The sequence below is a fragment of the Ochotona princeps genome, chromosome 15 (genome assembly GCF_030435755.1).
Source record: "Ochotona princeps isolate mOchPri1 chromosome 15, mOchPri1.hap1, whole genome shotgun sequence".
NCBI lineage: Eukaryota > Metazoa > Chordata > Mammalia > Lagomorpha > Ochotonidae > Ochotona > Ochotona princeps.
Genome location: NC_080846.1, coordinates 6,070,662 through 6,084,965, shown reverse-complemented (window position 1 = coordinate 6,084,965; position 14,304 = coordinate 6,070,662). Strand labels below are relative to the sequence as shown.

Genomic DNA, 14,304 nt, shown 5'->3' with positions numbered 1-14,304 from the left:
CCAAGCAGCTGTAGGAACACACCATGCATCAGCCCTGGGTGTTGCGTGTTTATTTTCCTTTTGCATAGGCATAAATTAGAATCTGGAGATAAAAACATTGACCAACAGTGCAGCATTTGTGGCAGGAGAGCGCAATCGAGACCTGGTTGTCCAGGGCCGGCCCTGGAGGACAGGGGTCAGCAGGCCCATACCCCAGATCCCCCAGGGTGTCAACATGGTGCCCCACAAAAGGGGGCTAGGATCAAGCCCTTAGCTTCTCAGTTAAAAAATAGACTGCAAAATATACACAAACCCAGTAAGGCCTGCTGGGTTCCAAAGCCCTCCACCTGCTCGCTCCACAGGGCAACCTCCAGCCTCCCCAGCCCCTACCCCACAGACCACAGCAGAACCAGCATTGAAAAGGCAAGGCTCAGCCAGAGCCACGAGGGCCCATCAGGGCTGACAGCTCCAGTGGCCACATCACTGTGTGAGTGCCCAGGCCTCCACCCCCCAGCTAGGGCAGGTGGGGTTCAGTATTCCAGTGCTGGTGGGTACTTGGCTCAGGGCAGGAGCATGTGCCAGGGGGGATGGGAAACAGCATGGGGGAAGAGAAGCAATTGCTGTCACCAACAGAGGGGCCTCTGCTGCTGGCTGGAGCCGCTCACAGGCACACACGGCTGCAAGAAGCATGGGACTGGGCCCCTCCAGGGTGTGAGGCCACCCCTGGGCCATCCTGACTTGGCACAAAAACAGGCTTCTGAGAAGCCCCTCGGGGGACCATAGGCACCAGCCTCATGCCAGGTGGTCCTGCTGGACTGCCGGGTGCAGGTGTGCATGGCAGTACCACTCACCCAGCTTTGGCACCTGTTTCAGCCATACACCTAGTGCTGGCCCCTTCGCCTTAGGCAAGGGCAGCTGGGACCAACCTCTCCCTGCCTCCCAGGTCCCCAGGCTCTACTACATATGTACACCCCTTGGTGTCCTGCTACAGAGGAGGAAGAATGAAGAGACAGCGGTTGCCAGCTGCCTCCAGCCACCTGCGTGCGTGTTCTGTGCATCCCTGCGGGGCTGGGGCCTCCTCCGTGCTGCCCCTGGAAGTCGGGGTGCTGGTCAAGCATGTGCGTGATGGGGGCCGCACTCCCTGCCAGGGTGTGGCAGGCCTCCTGGTGACACCACGGGCACGAAGCTGGTGTCTAGTGGGCGGGCTCCCCGTGTACCCTGAAGCGGTAGATGCAGGTGTACTCGGGGTGGCCCCAGTTGGTCAGGATGCGCAGCTCCACCACCTGGTACGAGGCCACTGGAGGGGCCTGACGGGGAGAGAGTGGCTTCTGAGTGTCCGGGCCTTTGGAACCCTCAATGACGAGGAGGGGATGGGCGTGGCCAGGTGCTCCCAACCCCCACACCTCTCCCAGGGCTCAGAAGAGAAATGGGCTTCCTCCAGAGCCAGGGACCCACAAGCCTGCATGCTGCCCCTCAGGTCATCCACCTGGGACAGTGGCATTCACCACTCCTTGGTGCTGTCGGGCCAGGACTGCCTGCGCATGTGCCTCTCCTGTGGGGAGGGTCTGCCCGTGTGCGCTCCGGGCACCTTTTCCTCTCTGCCCAGGAAGGCAGTGCTGCGCCTGCACATCCTGTCCTCCCCATGACCTTACCCCCTCAACTGCTTGGTCAGCACTGGGGGCCCATGCCCATGGTCTTTCCCCAGCCCTGCAAGCTGGCCCCTTGGGCACTGTCAGCTCAGCTGACAGTCCAGACCAGCCTCCCCTTCCAGCCTGCGTGGACATGTCACAGCCTTAAACTGCTCCCTTGGCTTCTGCCTGGGGCCTCCACACGGCAGCCTAACCAAGGTGGCCATGCTCCCTGCTGCTGTCCCTTCTTGACCCTGTTCACCCCAAATCTCATTGAGGGGTGGTGGGAGACCTACTGCGGGTCACAGGCTACCTGACTTAGCCTCATGCGTTCTGTTTGGAGGCAGGTGCTGGCTGCCATCAGCCCTGGGGCGTGAGGCTATCTGGGGTTGGGACCAGGAGTTTCCAGGTCTGGCTCAGGTCTCGGGCATCTGGGTGCCTGCTGTTGATCAGTCTCTGCCTCAGACGCTGTCTGGAGCCCCGGCTGGCCTCATCCCGGCCCACACAGGTCCCTTCCAGCGTGTCCCTGTGCTGGTGAGGTGGAGCCAGGCAGGGCCCCAACACAGACACTGCCCATGGGACGGGACGGCACCCATACCTGGAAGTAGAATGTCTGGATGGGTTCTCCATCCTGGTCATAGGTGAACTTGCCGAGAAGTGTCCCCTCCTGCTGCAGGTCTTCATCAAACCCCTGCAAGAGCGCAGGCAGGTAGGTAGGTGAGTGAGTGGAGGATGGAAGAGGCAGGTGGCGCCCAGCAGGGAGCAGCCCGGCCCCTCCTCCTCATTCCTACCTACCCCAGGGACTACAGCCACCTCCCAGCCCAGCCCCACCTCTGCCAACTCCATCGTCCACACTCTCCGCTTCTAATCAACAATGACCCTGGATGCTCTGGGTCCCCACACGGGCTGACACTCACAAAAACAGCAAAGTCCTTGGGGGCGCTGGAGATGGTGCTGTTGGGTGACAAGGCCTTGGGCACGTGCTCTAAGGTGACAGCTGTGGGGCGGATGCGGGCCGAGAGGCGCACAACGGCGAAGCCCTGGGGCCCCTGGAAGGCCCAGCAGTTGCCTGGGTGCACATCTGGCTGTGGGTGGAGTAGAGGCTGGGTCAGAGTGGGGCCCTGCACCCGTCCAGCTCTGGGTGCCCCGGGAGGGCTCGGTCCCCGAGGGGGCTCACTACCTGGAGGATGACACGGGGCGACTGGGAGTGGTACCACAGCGGGATGCCGAAGAGGCTGAGCAGCGCCGTCTTGGTCTCATAGGTCTCTGAACATCGGGTGCTAATAACACTGGCACCTGAGAGAGAGAGAGCATAGGGTGGGTGCCCACGGAGGAGAAGTCAACCACCAGCTTGGTTTGCCATGGGAAACCTGGTGGTGGGGGGTGATTTTCTCTCTCTTTTTTTTTAAAGATTTATTGTTATTGGAAAGCCGGATATACAGAGAGGAGGAGAGACAGAGAGGAAGATCTTCCATCCGATGTTTCACTCCCCAAGTGAGCCGCAACGGGCCGGTGCGCACCGATCCGAAGCCAGAAACCAGGAACCTCTTCCAGGTCTCCCACACGGGTGCAGGGTCCCAAAGCTTTGGGCCGTCCTCAACTGCTTTCCCAGGCCATAAGCAGGGAGCTGGATGGGAAGTGGAGCTGCCGGGATTAGAACAGGCGCCCATATGGGATCCCAGGGCGTTCAAGGCGAGGACTTTAGCCGCTAGGCCACGCCGCCGGGCCCGGGGGATGATTTTCTGCTGATCTCAAGCTGTGCCCACCCTGCAGATGCCAGATGCCTGGTCTCAGCTGGGACTAGGGCGGGACATGTGCACATACCTCCAGACTCCAGGGCATAGTCCACCATCCCGATGCGGTCCTCGCTGTAGCGCTGCAGGGCCTGCTTCACAATCCGATGCACCTGCTGAAGCCCAGCCCCAGACCCCGGTCACCATGGCAGGTGGGCTTGCCTGCCCTGTTACCCCACTGCCATGGGCCAGGGCCCCCCAGATCTATGCCAGGCAGGTGCCCCCACCAGGCCCAGTCTCCCAGCCAGCAGGGGGCGCTGTCCAAATGCTGAGTTCCCCAGCAGGAGAGCAGGCGGCGTAGGGGGGCACTTTGTCCTCACCTCCTCCGTCACCCCAATCACACCTTCTTTCTGCAGCGTCAGACTGAGCGAGGCTGCAGCCTCCCGGGCCGACTTGCCCTGCGTCTCAGTCATGTGGGCCAGGATCTTGCCCTCCAGCTCTCGTAGCTGAGCCTGTAGCTCCTCCCGCTCCAGGAGCCCGCTGCGGGTGGCCCCACCTCCTTGAAGGAACTCGGTAATCCAGGCAGGGGCCTGCGATTCCACCTGGGGACCAAAAGGGGACATCATCAGGGGAGGGGCCTGAAGGACAGACTGCAGGGAGTGGAGTGCAGAGGGGAATGGGGTGAGGGTAGCAGGAACTCCAAGACGAAGGAGTTAGCAGCAACCCTCCCTGCATGTCCATTGCCCAGAGGAAAACCAAGCCCATGCAATGCCCAGCCCTGCGATCTGTGATCCCTGGGCAGCCCCACTCACTTCATCCCGCACGGCTTGGATCTTCTGAGGCAGCAGACCCACTTGGTCCTCCACTGAGCTCTGCTTCAGGGCCAAGGCTGCCAGCTCGTGCTGCAGGGTAGCCAGCTGGCCCTCCAGCCGCCCCAGCTCCTTCACCGAGCTCTCCCGCAAGACTTCTTGGGCTGTCTTGCTCCTGGAGGGCAGACGGTAAGTTGGGACTCCCTTGGGCGAGCGGGGTAGGACCCCCTGGTTGGCCCCAGGTATGGAGGTGCTTGCCTGCCACCACTGAGCATTGGAGGGCTGGGGGACAAGGCCCACCCTTAGAGATGTGGGCATCGGATAACAGCTTGCTGACCCCAGGGCTAACTCTGACCCCATCCCCTGTTCAAGGCGGAGATCTGTGATCCCGGCTGCCTCAGCCTCTCACTTCCACCCCAAGTGTGGACATCTGGGCCCCAATGGGATACATGGCCATATGGAGAAGCCCCCAGCCCTGTGCAGCACCCAGTTCCTGCCTTCAGTGGCCCTCTAACCTTCACTGTGACATCTCCCCTCCCCTCAAGGCCTGGGGCCACCTGCATGTCTGAAGAGGTGGGGGAGGGGGAGGGTTCAGCCCAAGGGGAGACATGGCCCTACCTTTGCCATTCAGCTTTCAGCTCCTGGACACGATCCTCGGACTCCTGGGAGCACGAAGGGATAAAGATATGAGAGACACTTAGCTAAGTGGCAGCCATGGTTGGGGTCTCTGTGGGAGCCCTCCCCCTCCCCAGCAATTGCACCCATACACCCCGAGACCCCTGCCAAGCTGCCACTGAGGTTGGCTCGTCCATATAAATGAGACGGGAAAGCACACCCCTCCCCAGCCAAGGCACTCAGGGGAGCCTGGGGGTCTCTCTGGGTCCGGGCCCACCATGCCCACCGACCTGGGCAGCCTTCACAATCTTGTGGAAGAGGTCCTCCACATCACGGTGATGCTCAGCTCGCAGGGTAGCCAGCTCTTCCTGTAGGGCAAGGAGGGTCAGAGCCCAGTACCAGGGTGGGTGGTGCCCCTTCCCCACCCTTGGACAGCCCGGGTTCCACCCCATGGCGGCGTCACCTGCATGCGGGCCATGGTGTCCCTGCGCAGGTCTTCCTTGAGGGTGGCCTCGCGCCGGCTCACCAGTCCGTCCAGGAGCGCCAGGGTGTCTTCCTGGCTCAGGCCACCACCACCACTATCACTGCCCTGGCTGGCTGCCCCCTGCCGCAGCTCCAGGCGTTCCAGCCTCATGGCTTCCTTCTGCCAGGTGGAGGAGAACTCCGCTGCCAGTGCCTCCAGGCGCCGCTCCAGCGAGTGCACGTGGGAGAGCAGGCGCTGCTCCGCCTGTGAGCAGGGAGGGAGAGGTCGGGCGAGGGTCACCCAGGGCTGCGGCGCATGGGACATAGGCGGGTGAGCGGAGGAGGGCTCCCCCAACACAGTGGAGCTTGATCCCCAAAGCAGGGGGTCCTGAGGAGAAGGTCCCAAAGGAAGGGTGGTACTAAGAGGGGACAGGGTGACCTGCTGGCTGCACCCAGTCCCTCCCTGCCTCCTACCGTTGGGCAGGGGCAAGAGGCCTGGGGCTGGGAGTCCCAGCTGTGGCCTCTCACAGGCTCACACACCTGCCAATGCTGACCACGGCTGAAACAGGATATTAAAAACCACTTACAGTTCCCCCTTAGCTGAAAGTCCCACATAGAGGAGGGAATGCAAGCCGCTGAGATCTGAGGATAGCATGCGACAGTGTACCATGAAGCGACAAAATGTTTGCCAAGAACACTTCCAGACCCAATCTGCCGCCTAACTGCAAATGACAGGGCACAGGGCCCCCAAGTGGCAGTGGTGCTGCTGTCGGGAAATGGCATGTTTCACACAGGCACTGTACACTTGGCACGGCCCGAGTACAAGCCAGCAGCAGAGCCATGCTGCCGCCCTCTGCCCACCTCACCCCTGCCAAAGGCAAGCAAGTGCAAGGGCGAGAACATCAATGTTTCCACGCTGACCCCAGGACTCGGCCACACCCTCACAGGCGCCGCTTTGGAAGTGAGCAGTCCCTTCAACACGGAAACCGGAGAGGAATGCCCATCCTCACGTGCCGGCCTGACCTCCAACCTGCCTGGCGGGACCAGCCCAGCCGGGATTTCCACACCACAGCTTTCCCAACCGTGCTCTGTGGCCTGGGGAGGTGGCCTTTCTCATGCTCCTTGTCGCTGAGAGCAGAAGACAGCGAGCCTACCCCGTCTTGCCCCAACCCGACCCCAGACACCCACCTGGGAATGGGCGGCAGTGTCTCTGGACTCCCACACCTCTTGCTGCCGTCTGCTGTCCTTCGCTGCCCACCAGGAGACCACGGCGGGGTGGACTGTCTGCAGCCCGTAAGGGTAGAAATACCAAGCACCTGGGTACCGGGACAGGCTGCTTAGCCGGGCCAGGGACGCCAGCCGCAGCGCACACCAGTGACCCTCCCCTGGCTGCTGTGGCCTTGGCACCTGTGTGGGCTGGGCCCTGTGTTGTCATGGATGGTGACACTTGGTTAAAAGGGCTTTCATAAACGGGAATGAGCCGGGGGAAGGGGGAGAACCTGGGACCTCTGCAGGTGGGTCTGGGCTAGGCTGTCAAGAAGCACCAGGGCATCTGGCCATATCCCCAGGGAGGCAGGGGGCAGGCCCTGCACAGGTGGGATTTAAAGACCCTTCCAGCACTCCAAGATACACCCGTTTTGCATATTTGCTCTGGCAGAGCAGGGGAGAAGGGAAAGTTAGACAACCTGCCCCCCCAAACTCGTAACATAATCCAGCCCCCCAGGGCGATGGTGAGGCTAGCATGGTGGGAGGGCCCATAGCCGCCTCAGAGGTGATGCCCGCTTCCCACTGGACACGGACAAGCAGAAAGGAAGCCGGCACCTGGGAAAATGTCTTATCCAGGACCTTTACATTCCGTCCCTGCCTTTCACCCCATCTCAGCTGCCTCAGGCCAGTCCCTGCCCACTCCACCCCCACTGCAGATGGCACAGAGCAGGCTCCGGAGCCAGCCAGCCAAACCACATAGCTGTCCCAACCCAGGGCAAGCTCAGGAGGTGAAGAGTGGGGGCCACATCTGGGAGCTGAGCACGTGAAGGGGGGCCCAGGATGTACCCCCACTTCCTACCCGTGCCTGGGCCCATGCAGGGTGCTCACCGTAGGTCAGGCCGGTTAGGAACAGCAGCAACAACAGGAACCAGAGGAATGTCTTCAGGGACGAGAAGCGCCTGAGTAATAGCAGGGCAGAGAGAATGTGGGTGTGAGGGGGCCCTCCAGGGAGTCCCTCAAGACTGCCTGAGTCCTGACCCAGGGTTGGAGGGCACCCTCGAACCCTGGAGCTTAACCACAGATGTGCAGGGTTGGGAACCTTTTTTCCTCTGAATGTTGATGACTGTGTGATCTTTGTAATCCCCATGAGAGTTGCACACAGGAAGATCCTCTAAGAAAGTTTAGGGGCCAGTGCTGAGGCTTAGCAAGTTAAGCCACCATATGTGATGCTGGCATCCCCTACAGGCACTGGTTCAAGTCCTGGCTGCTCCACTTCCAGTTCTGCTTCAGGCTAAGGTGCCTGGGAAAGTAGCACATGATGGCCCAAAGTGCTTGGGCCCGGAACCCGCATGGGAGACCAGCATGAAGGTGCTGGCTCCTGACTTCAGCCTGGCCCAGCTCCAACAGTTGTCATTCTGGGGGTGAACCAGCAGGTGGAAGACCCCTCTATGACTCTACCTTCAGTACATAAATGCATCTTCTAAAAAAAAGAATGCAAATACAGAAAAAAAAAATCCTAAAACAATACTTTGAGGAAAACAAAGAAAGTTCTGTTGGTGACAGTGAGCCTGTCACAGCACAGTGTCCCTGGCCCATCTTCTGCTGGGTCACGGCTGGGGTCCTGGCTTCCGGCTTGTCCTTCCTGTGTCTGTAGAGGGTAAGTCCCATGTCCCGGCTCCAATGGCTTAGGGACACAGCCACCTAAGCCCTGGCACTGGCAGGCCTCTGTGGGGTCTCAACACCGTGGGGGGGACACTCAGGGACTTTCCCTGCAGGATAAAGGGGTGCCCACCGGGAGTGAGCAGCCGTTAGCAGGAAGTACTTGAGCGGAAGTGAGCAGGTGCCTGTGGAAGACTGCCTCAAAGGCTGAGCTGGGGCACGCCCTGCTCACTCAAGGGAAGCTGCCAGCAAGCTGGGGGAGCTTTGGGGCATGGTGGGGGAGGGGCTCCTGTGGGTTTGGGCACTCCGCGGGTTCTGTTGGGCAGCAGTCCCATTCACCTGGTTAAAACGAAGACATCGAGGAGTGAGGCGGCTGTGGTCAGGCGGTACCATGTGGTCCCGATCCACCAATAGAGGAGTCCCAGCAGCCGGCCTGCAGTGGAGCAGGGGAGGGGTGACCAGCAAGCAGGGCTTCACACTGGGACTCCCCACTCGCCCGCTCCACCAGTGCAGGGCCTCTGGGTCCTCTCCAGACCCCACCTCTCCAAACTGCCCAAGCCCTGCTCCGGGAGATTAGTCCTCTGAGCAGGTGAGAGAGCGGAGGTGACCAAGCACCCACCTGGGGAGGTGAGCACCGACCACAGGAATGAACCCACGCCGGAGACGGCGCCCCTCAGCCGTGAACTGGAGCTGCGTGGGTCCGTGTCTGAGTAGCCTGCGGGAACAGTGGGGGATGGGAGAGGAAGGCAGCTCACTCTGAGGGGCCCTGGGCTGGAGTGCAGGCTGCTCCCTCCGTGTCCCCTCTGTCCCCCAGTGTCACCAGGGCCAGTGTACAGCGGGGCAGGTTTCTGACACTGTATCTGCCTACCGGAGCTTTCTATTTGCACCCCAGGCCACACCTGGGTCAGAGCGAACAGGCGGGAACAACCTCACAGGCGACGCCCTCCCATCCATTCAGACACTGGAAATGGTCCCTGGGTCTGGCTGGCGGGGCTCTGGCCTGGGCTGCTCCCACACTGGTAGGGTCTGGGGCAATGGGGGCCAGTGTGGGTGATGAGCCGCACAGGATCAGGTGAGGGGCTGGGTAGAGGCGGGAATGCCTTGTTCTCTCCAGCTGTGCACCCCCTCCCTCCCTGTGTGGGGTGTGCCCCCTGCTCCCTGCCCCCCTTCCCAGGCTTCCCAGGGATGACCATCCATTCCAGGGTTGGGGTTGGGGGACCGGGAGCTCCACCTACCCATGAAGTCATCCTCGGAGGAGTAGCCGGAGGACGAGCCCAGGAAGTCCTCCGAGACGGCAGCGGCACCTTCGGACAGCCCATTGACCTTACTGCTGTCTGTGCCCCCTGTGCCTCGCCGCCTCCTCACCCGCAGGTCCTCACCTGGACAGGGAGAGAATGAGGGGTCCAGGGGGGCACCCTGAGGAGGAACCTGCCCCCACCGCCGGCCGCTTTGGAGGAACAGCTCAGAGGAGGCAAGGTGTGTGTGGGTGGAGGGTGTGAGGGAGAGACCTGAGCCACTCACTCCAGTAGGGCTCGCTGCGCAGGTGGCTGTCAAGGAGTGCACTCCTGGCCAGGGATGCGGCCCGAGGGCTGCCTATGTAGGACTCTCGCACCACGGACTCGCTGTAGTAGGAGGTGTGCGTGTCGGAGGCTGGGCCCAGCTGTGGCGCTGGGGACAAGCGCTTGGTGCCACTGCTGCTGGACTTCTTCTTCAAGCTTCTGTATGGGTGGCAAAGGGGAGGTGAGCTCAGATTGCACAGGAAAACCATCCCTGCCCCTCAGCTGGGAGTATGTGGGTGTGGGTGGGTGGGTGCCCTGTTGCCAGGCAACTAACAAGGCCCACCCACTTACCCCTCCTGGTGTCTGACTGGCAGGTGGGGATGGAACCAGGATTCAAGCCCAGCTCTTCCACCTCGAAGCGCAACTTCCGCTTCTTAAAGGAAGAATTTCCACCACCCACAGAGACCTGGACCAACCGGCTGGCCCCCTTGGGACCTCAGGAGACCAAAGCCTCAGGGGCTGAAAGCTGGGCTTCCAGTCTGACAAGGGCACGCATGCAGGGCTTCACTGATTTCCCAGGGCTCCGAGGGCGGCTGGGCCCCAAGTCCAGGGAAGCTGCACCCTCCTGCCCATCCCTGGCTTACAGGAGTTCTAGCAGGCCCCGCTTGAAGCTTCAGGGCTTCCGGACGTGTTAATACAGGAAGCTGCCTCTCCCCACTTCCTGTTCCCCCAACCGGAGGGCAGCAGCCCTAGCATACGGTGGGGTGCGGAAGAGGTGCCAGGACTGCTGGCACCCACACAGGTGGGAGGAGAGGAGGTTCCGTGGGGTGGGAAGGGGGACGGCTGGTGCCCTTACCTGAAAGGACTGTCCTTGTACAGCGTGCTCTGGCTTCCGGTCGCTGAGCTGCCCCCGCTGCTGCTGCTGTTGTCACCATCGTCGCCACCCTGCGAGTAGCGGGTGAGGCGCTGGCTTCGGCGCGACATGATGGGGCAGGACAGCAACCGGTCCCCTTCCCCTGTGGAAAGGTTGGGCAGAGGAAGGAGGTTTGTACAGGAGCCCCTCCCTGGAGGAGGAGACACAGGGGCTGGCGGCCCAGAGCAGACCACGCCCTGCACCTGCGAGCCAAACACAGAGGGCTGCATGGCAACCCTGGGGCGCCTCTGGCACCCTACAGCCGGCTGCTGGCCTCAAGCCCTCCTCAGCAGCTGTGGGGATTCGTGAAAGGCCTCCTCATTGTCATTGCACTCATTCTGGTCCTTCACGCCTGGTTCCGAATGTGGTCAACATAGCTGAAGCTGAGCCCATGGCAGCACCCGGCAGATGGGCCATGCCTGGCCTCCAGGCCTACCATCTCTGAGAGCTAGGTTGGGTCTCATGCCAGCCGTGAACCTGAGATAGAGGGGATGCTGTCGTCTCCGTCCTTGCAACGATACTCCCTGATTCAGGGTCCCGGCCACACCCTGGCTTCCTCAGTACATCCAGCTCCCAGTGACGGCGCCCGCATGCTGGACCCGGGGCGCACCTTGCTAAGATGATATCTGAACACTTCGCCCCCATGTTCTTTACACGGCTCCTCTCTTTCCTCCTAGCTGGGGAGCCACTGCACGAAGGGGACAGCTGATGGGGACTTTGCCCACTGACACCAGGGCTGTAAGCTCCAGAACCAGGGCTGCAGCCTAAGGGCTGGATCTTTCTATGCCACTGTGGAGTTCTTCGGGTTGTAGGCCCAGACAACACCATGCGTTCTCAGTGTCCAGCAAACACTTCTTAATGCAGTTTGGGGAGTCCCGCCCTGTCCATCCAGTGGCATATGGGGCACAGGTCCAGACTGCCATTGATCACGCGGAGGGACCAAAAACCTGGCATGAACAGGCTTCCAGCCTGGGAAACCCAGAGCCAGCCACAGCGTGGGAACTTACAGTCCAAGCCCGCTCAGGCGCTCTGGGGACTTGCTGGTACATGGGACTATTCCTGGCTGATATCTCACTGACTCATTCTCTCTGGGCTTGGGGAGGTGGGGGCGGGGGCCCAGAACCAGAAGATCTGGTTGGTTCAGCTCCAAGCCCTCCAAGCCCTCCTCCTGTGCCTGCTTGCTGCTTATTCGCAGGGCTGATGCCCCCTGGTACCCCTCCCTGGGCTGAGCCAGCAGCCACGGGTAAAGGGGGGCAGGAAGTCGGGGGGGGGGGGCTGTCTCAGTTCCATTCCTTATTAGGTGATTCCACACCCACCTCAGCTCTCCCCCAGCTGAAGGCGCCTCCCGCTGCTAACCCCTGTTAGAAACCAAAGCCCAAGTTCACTGGGTCACCCAGCTGCAGCTCTCTGGGCTGCACGGAGGGGAAGGGAGATGGCTGCCCTCACCACCTGCCCCCGCCTGGCCAGCTCCCAGGGTCTCTCCTGGGTTTTCTTGAACCTTCTAGGGGTCACAAAACAGTTCACCATTCAGCCACTACTTCCGGGATTTTTTTTTTTAAAGCACAGAGCCCAGAGTTGAGCGATGGGAGCTAATCTTTGCATCTTAAAGAGCACCCTCTCTCCCATAGACGGCCACACTGGCTAAGAGGCCTGGGCAGCGTGGACTGCCCCACCTGTGAGTCCAGCTGGTCTTCGGGCCCAGGGCATGTGCCACCTTCTCCCCTCCCCCGGCGGAGTGCAGGCAGGGACTGTCACCCAGGCTGCCTCCCTGGCCTAGAGCTCTGACTCACGCCCCGCCCCCATCTCGCGGTCTTGTTTTGTTTTAGAACTGAGCCAGCCGGGGCCTCCCCCTCCCGTTCCCATCGTCCTGGCTGGCGGGACAGAAAGCTGGAAGGCACCAGCCGCTGGACGCGCGGCCTGCCTGGCACTGCCCGGAGCCGGCCAGGGGACAGCCGGCTGGGGTGTCTGCTCCCCTCCTCCACCCAGGCCGCCCCGGGGAAGTCCCCACCCGGGGACACCGCCCTCCGCGCTGACCAGTGGCGGGGCAGGGCCCCCGGGGAGGCGGGCAGGAGATGAGTCAGGCGCTGGCCTGGGCACCGCGGGGTCCTTCCCCAGCCGTGCGTCGGGGCCGGGCTGGAGCTTGGCCGGCTTGGCGCCCAGTGGAACTAGCCAGGCCTGGCAGCTCGGCCCTGGCCCGAGCAGCCCCGACACTGACCTAGGGTCAGGCCTGGGTACAGGAAGGCGGGCGGGGGGAAGCGGGGAGCGGTCCCACCACCTCGTTACCTGGTGCGCTGCTGTCCGGTGCGGGGCCGGGGGCGTCCGAGGCCCGCTGCGCCACTGGGCGCGCCCCCTTCCCTGGTGGAGATGGCGCAGGGAGGGCCGAAGCGGCGGCCGGGCCGGGGCGCGCGGGCGGGACGCGGGCGCACAGAGCCGGGCGGCCTGGAGGGCTGGCGGGCGGACAATGCAGCCGATAGGGGTCCGCGCAGCGCGAGTGGGGCCGGGCTGCGCGCGCGTGGCCCTGTGTGTATGTGTGCTCCTGTCAGTCAACGCTGACAGGCTACAGTCCATTGGCCAGGCTCTCCCGGCCGTCGCCGCCCTCCGGAGCCGTGCATTGGCCGGTTTGAACACAAAGGCTCCGGCTCGCCCCGCCCCGCCCCGCTTCGTGGGCCGCCCCCTCCCCGGCCACGGCCTCGCGCGCTGGGCACTGGGGTCCGCTCGTGGGGAGCGCGGCGCTAGGCTGCGGGAGGACCCAGGAACCCACCAGGACCGGAGTTCAGGGCCGAGTTTGACTGAACCTGTGGTTTCTGGTCTGGGATCTTCCAAACCACCCGAGATCGCAACCCACAACGTCCCCTCGGGCACTTCACCTGCCACGCGCCCCTCCCGGCCTCCAGCGCCCCTCAGCTGCCGGGGGCCCGCCACAGTGGGTGGAAGCCCCTCCCTGGGTCCCACGGCAGGCCCTTGCGCAGGGCCCCTCAGCCAAGGACACAGGTGCCCAGAAGTTTCGTGCGGCTCTGCTGAAGTCACACGGTTAGAGAGAGGTGACACGGAGGTCGGGAGAGCCTGCGCCTTCTCCAGGTTCGGGATGTTGTGGATCCTCTGGTACCCCGCAGCTTTTCCCAAAGAGCATCTTGCCGCGCTGGGGCTGAGGGAAGGCAGGGCTGACCACACCTGCTGTAGCTTGGAGTGAGTGCTGGGTACCCTGAGCAGGTGTGCCCCCCCCCGTGGGTTACTGGGCGGGTTTTCCGGGGCGTGTGTGGAGGGGAAGATGAAGTGGTATGTTTGCTTCACCTTCGTGGTGCTGAGAGGAAATGGCAAAATCCCCCAGGGAGGCTCTGAGGGTGTGCACCCGAGGGGCCGCCCCTGTAGAGGGTGGGAGTGGCAGCTGCATCCTGGCATTGGAGAAAGGGGCCACACCCAGCGGCGGGTTGGGGGGGTGGGGTGGGGTGCCCTCGTTCTGGCCTGGCTGGCGTCTCCGTGTCCTGCCTGCTGCTGCAGAGCGTGCTTGCTGTCCCCTTGAGGGTTTGTCCGGCTCGAGACTGGCCCCCGCCAAAGGCATGCGCAGGGCCAGCTGAGGTGCCCTAATGCTCTCCACAGGGATTAGGGGCTAAGCCCCGGAATCTGTGAATGAGCCCAAGAGGATGTGATTAAATTGGGGGTCTTGACTTGAGGAGATTATCTTGGCTGATCAGATGGCCCTCAGCAGAATCCCGAGTGTCCTTTGAAGGGAGTGGAGGAGGAGAGGGGCGTGTGGCCGGGAGGCAGGGACAGGGTGATGCAGCCATGAACCATGAACGAGCC

The 14,304-nt window shown here is 62.5% G+C and overlaps 1 protein-coding gene across 2 annotated transcripts; it reads right to left on the bottom strand.

The window, feature by feature from the left end:
- Positions 1-488: 488 nt before the first annotated feature.
- SUN2 (Sad1 and UNC84 domain containing 2) lies at positions 489-12,903 on the bottom strand. Of its 2 annotated transcripts, none has more exons than XM_058673349.1 (18): positions 12,787-12,903; positions 10,447-10,600; positions 9,613-9,809; positions 9,327-9,470; positions 8,711-8,806; positions 8,431-8,524; positions 7,321-7,391; positions 6,415-6,542; positions 5,228-5,491; positions 5,055-5,132; positions 4,768-4,811; positions 4,153-4,324; positions 3,721-3,942; positions 3,432-3,516; positions 2,788-2,903; positions 2,525-2,692; positions 2,206-2,298; positions 489-1,286 (listed from the first exon to the last, which is right to left on the bottom strand). In XM_058673349.1, exons 2-18 carry the CDS (start codon positions 10,572-10,574, stop codon positions 1,173-1,175), a joined length of 2,214 nt encoding a protein of 737 aa, XP_058529332.1. In that variant the 5' UTR covers positions 10,575-10,600; positions 12,787-12,903; the 3' UTR covers positions 489-1,172. The 2 variants fall into 2 exon arrangements, with proteins under 2 accessions (XP_058529332.1, XP_058529331.1); XM_058673348.1 differs by having other exon boundaries at positions 10,447-10,606; positions 12,787-12,833.
- Positions 12,904-14,304: the final 1,401 nt, after the last annotated feature.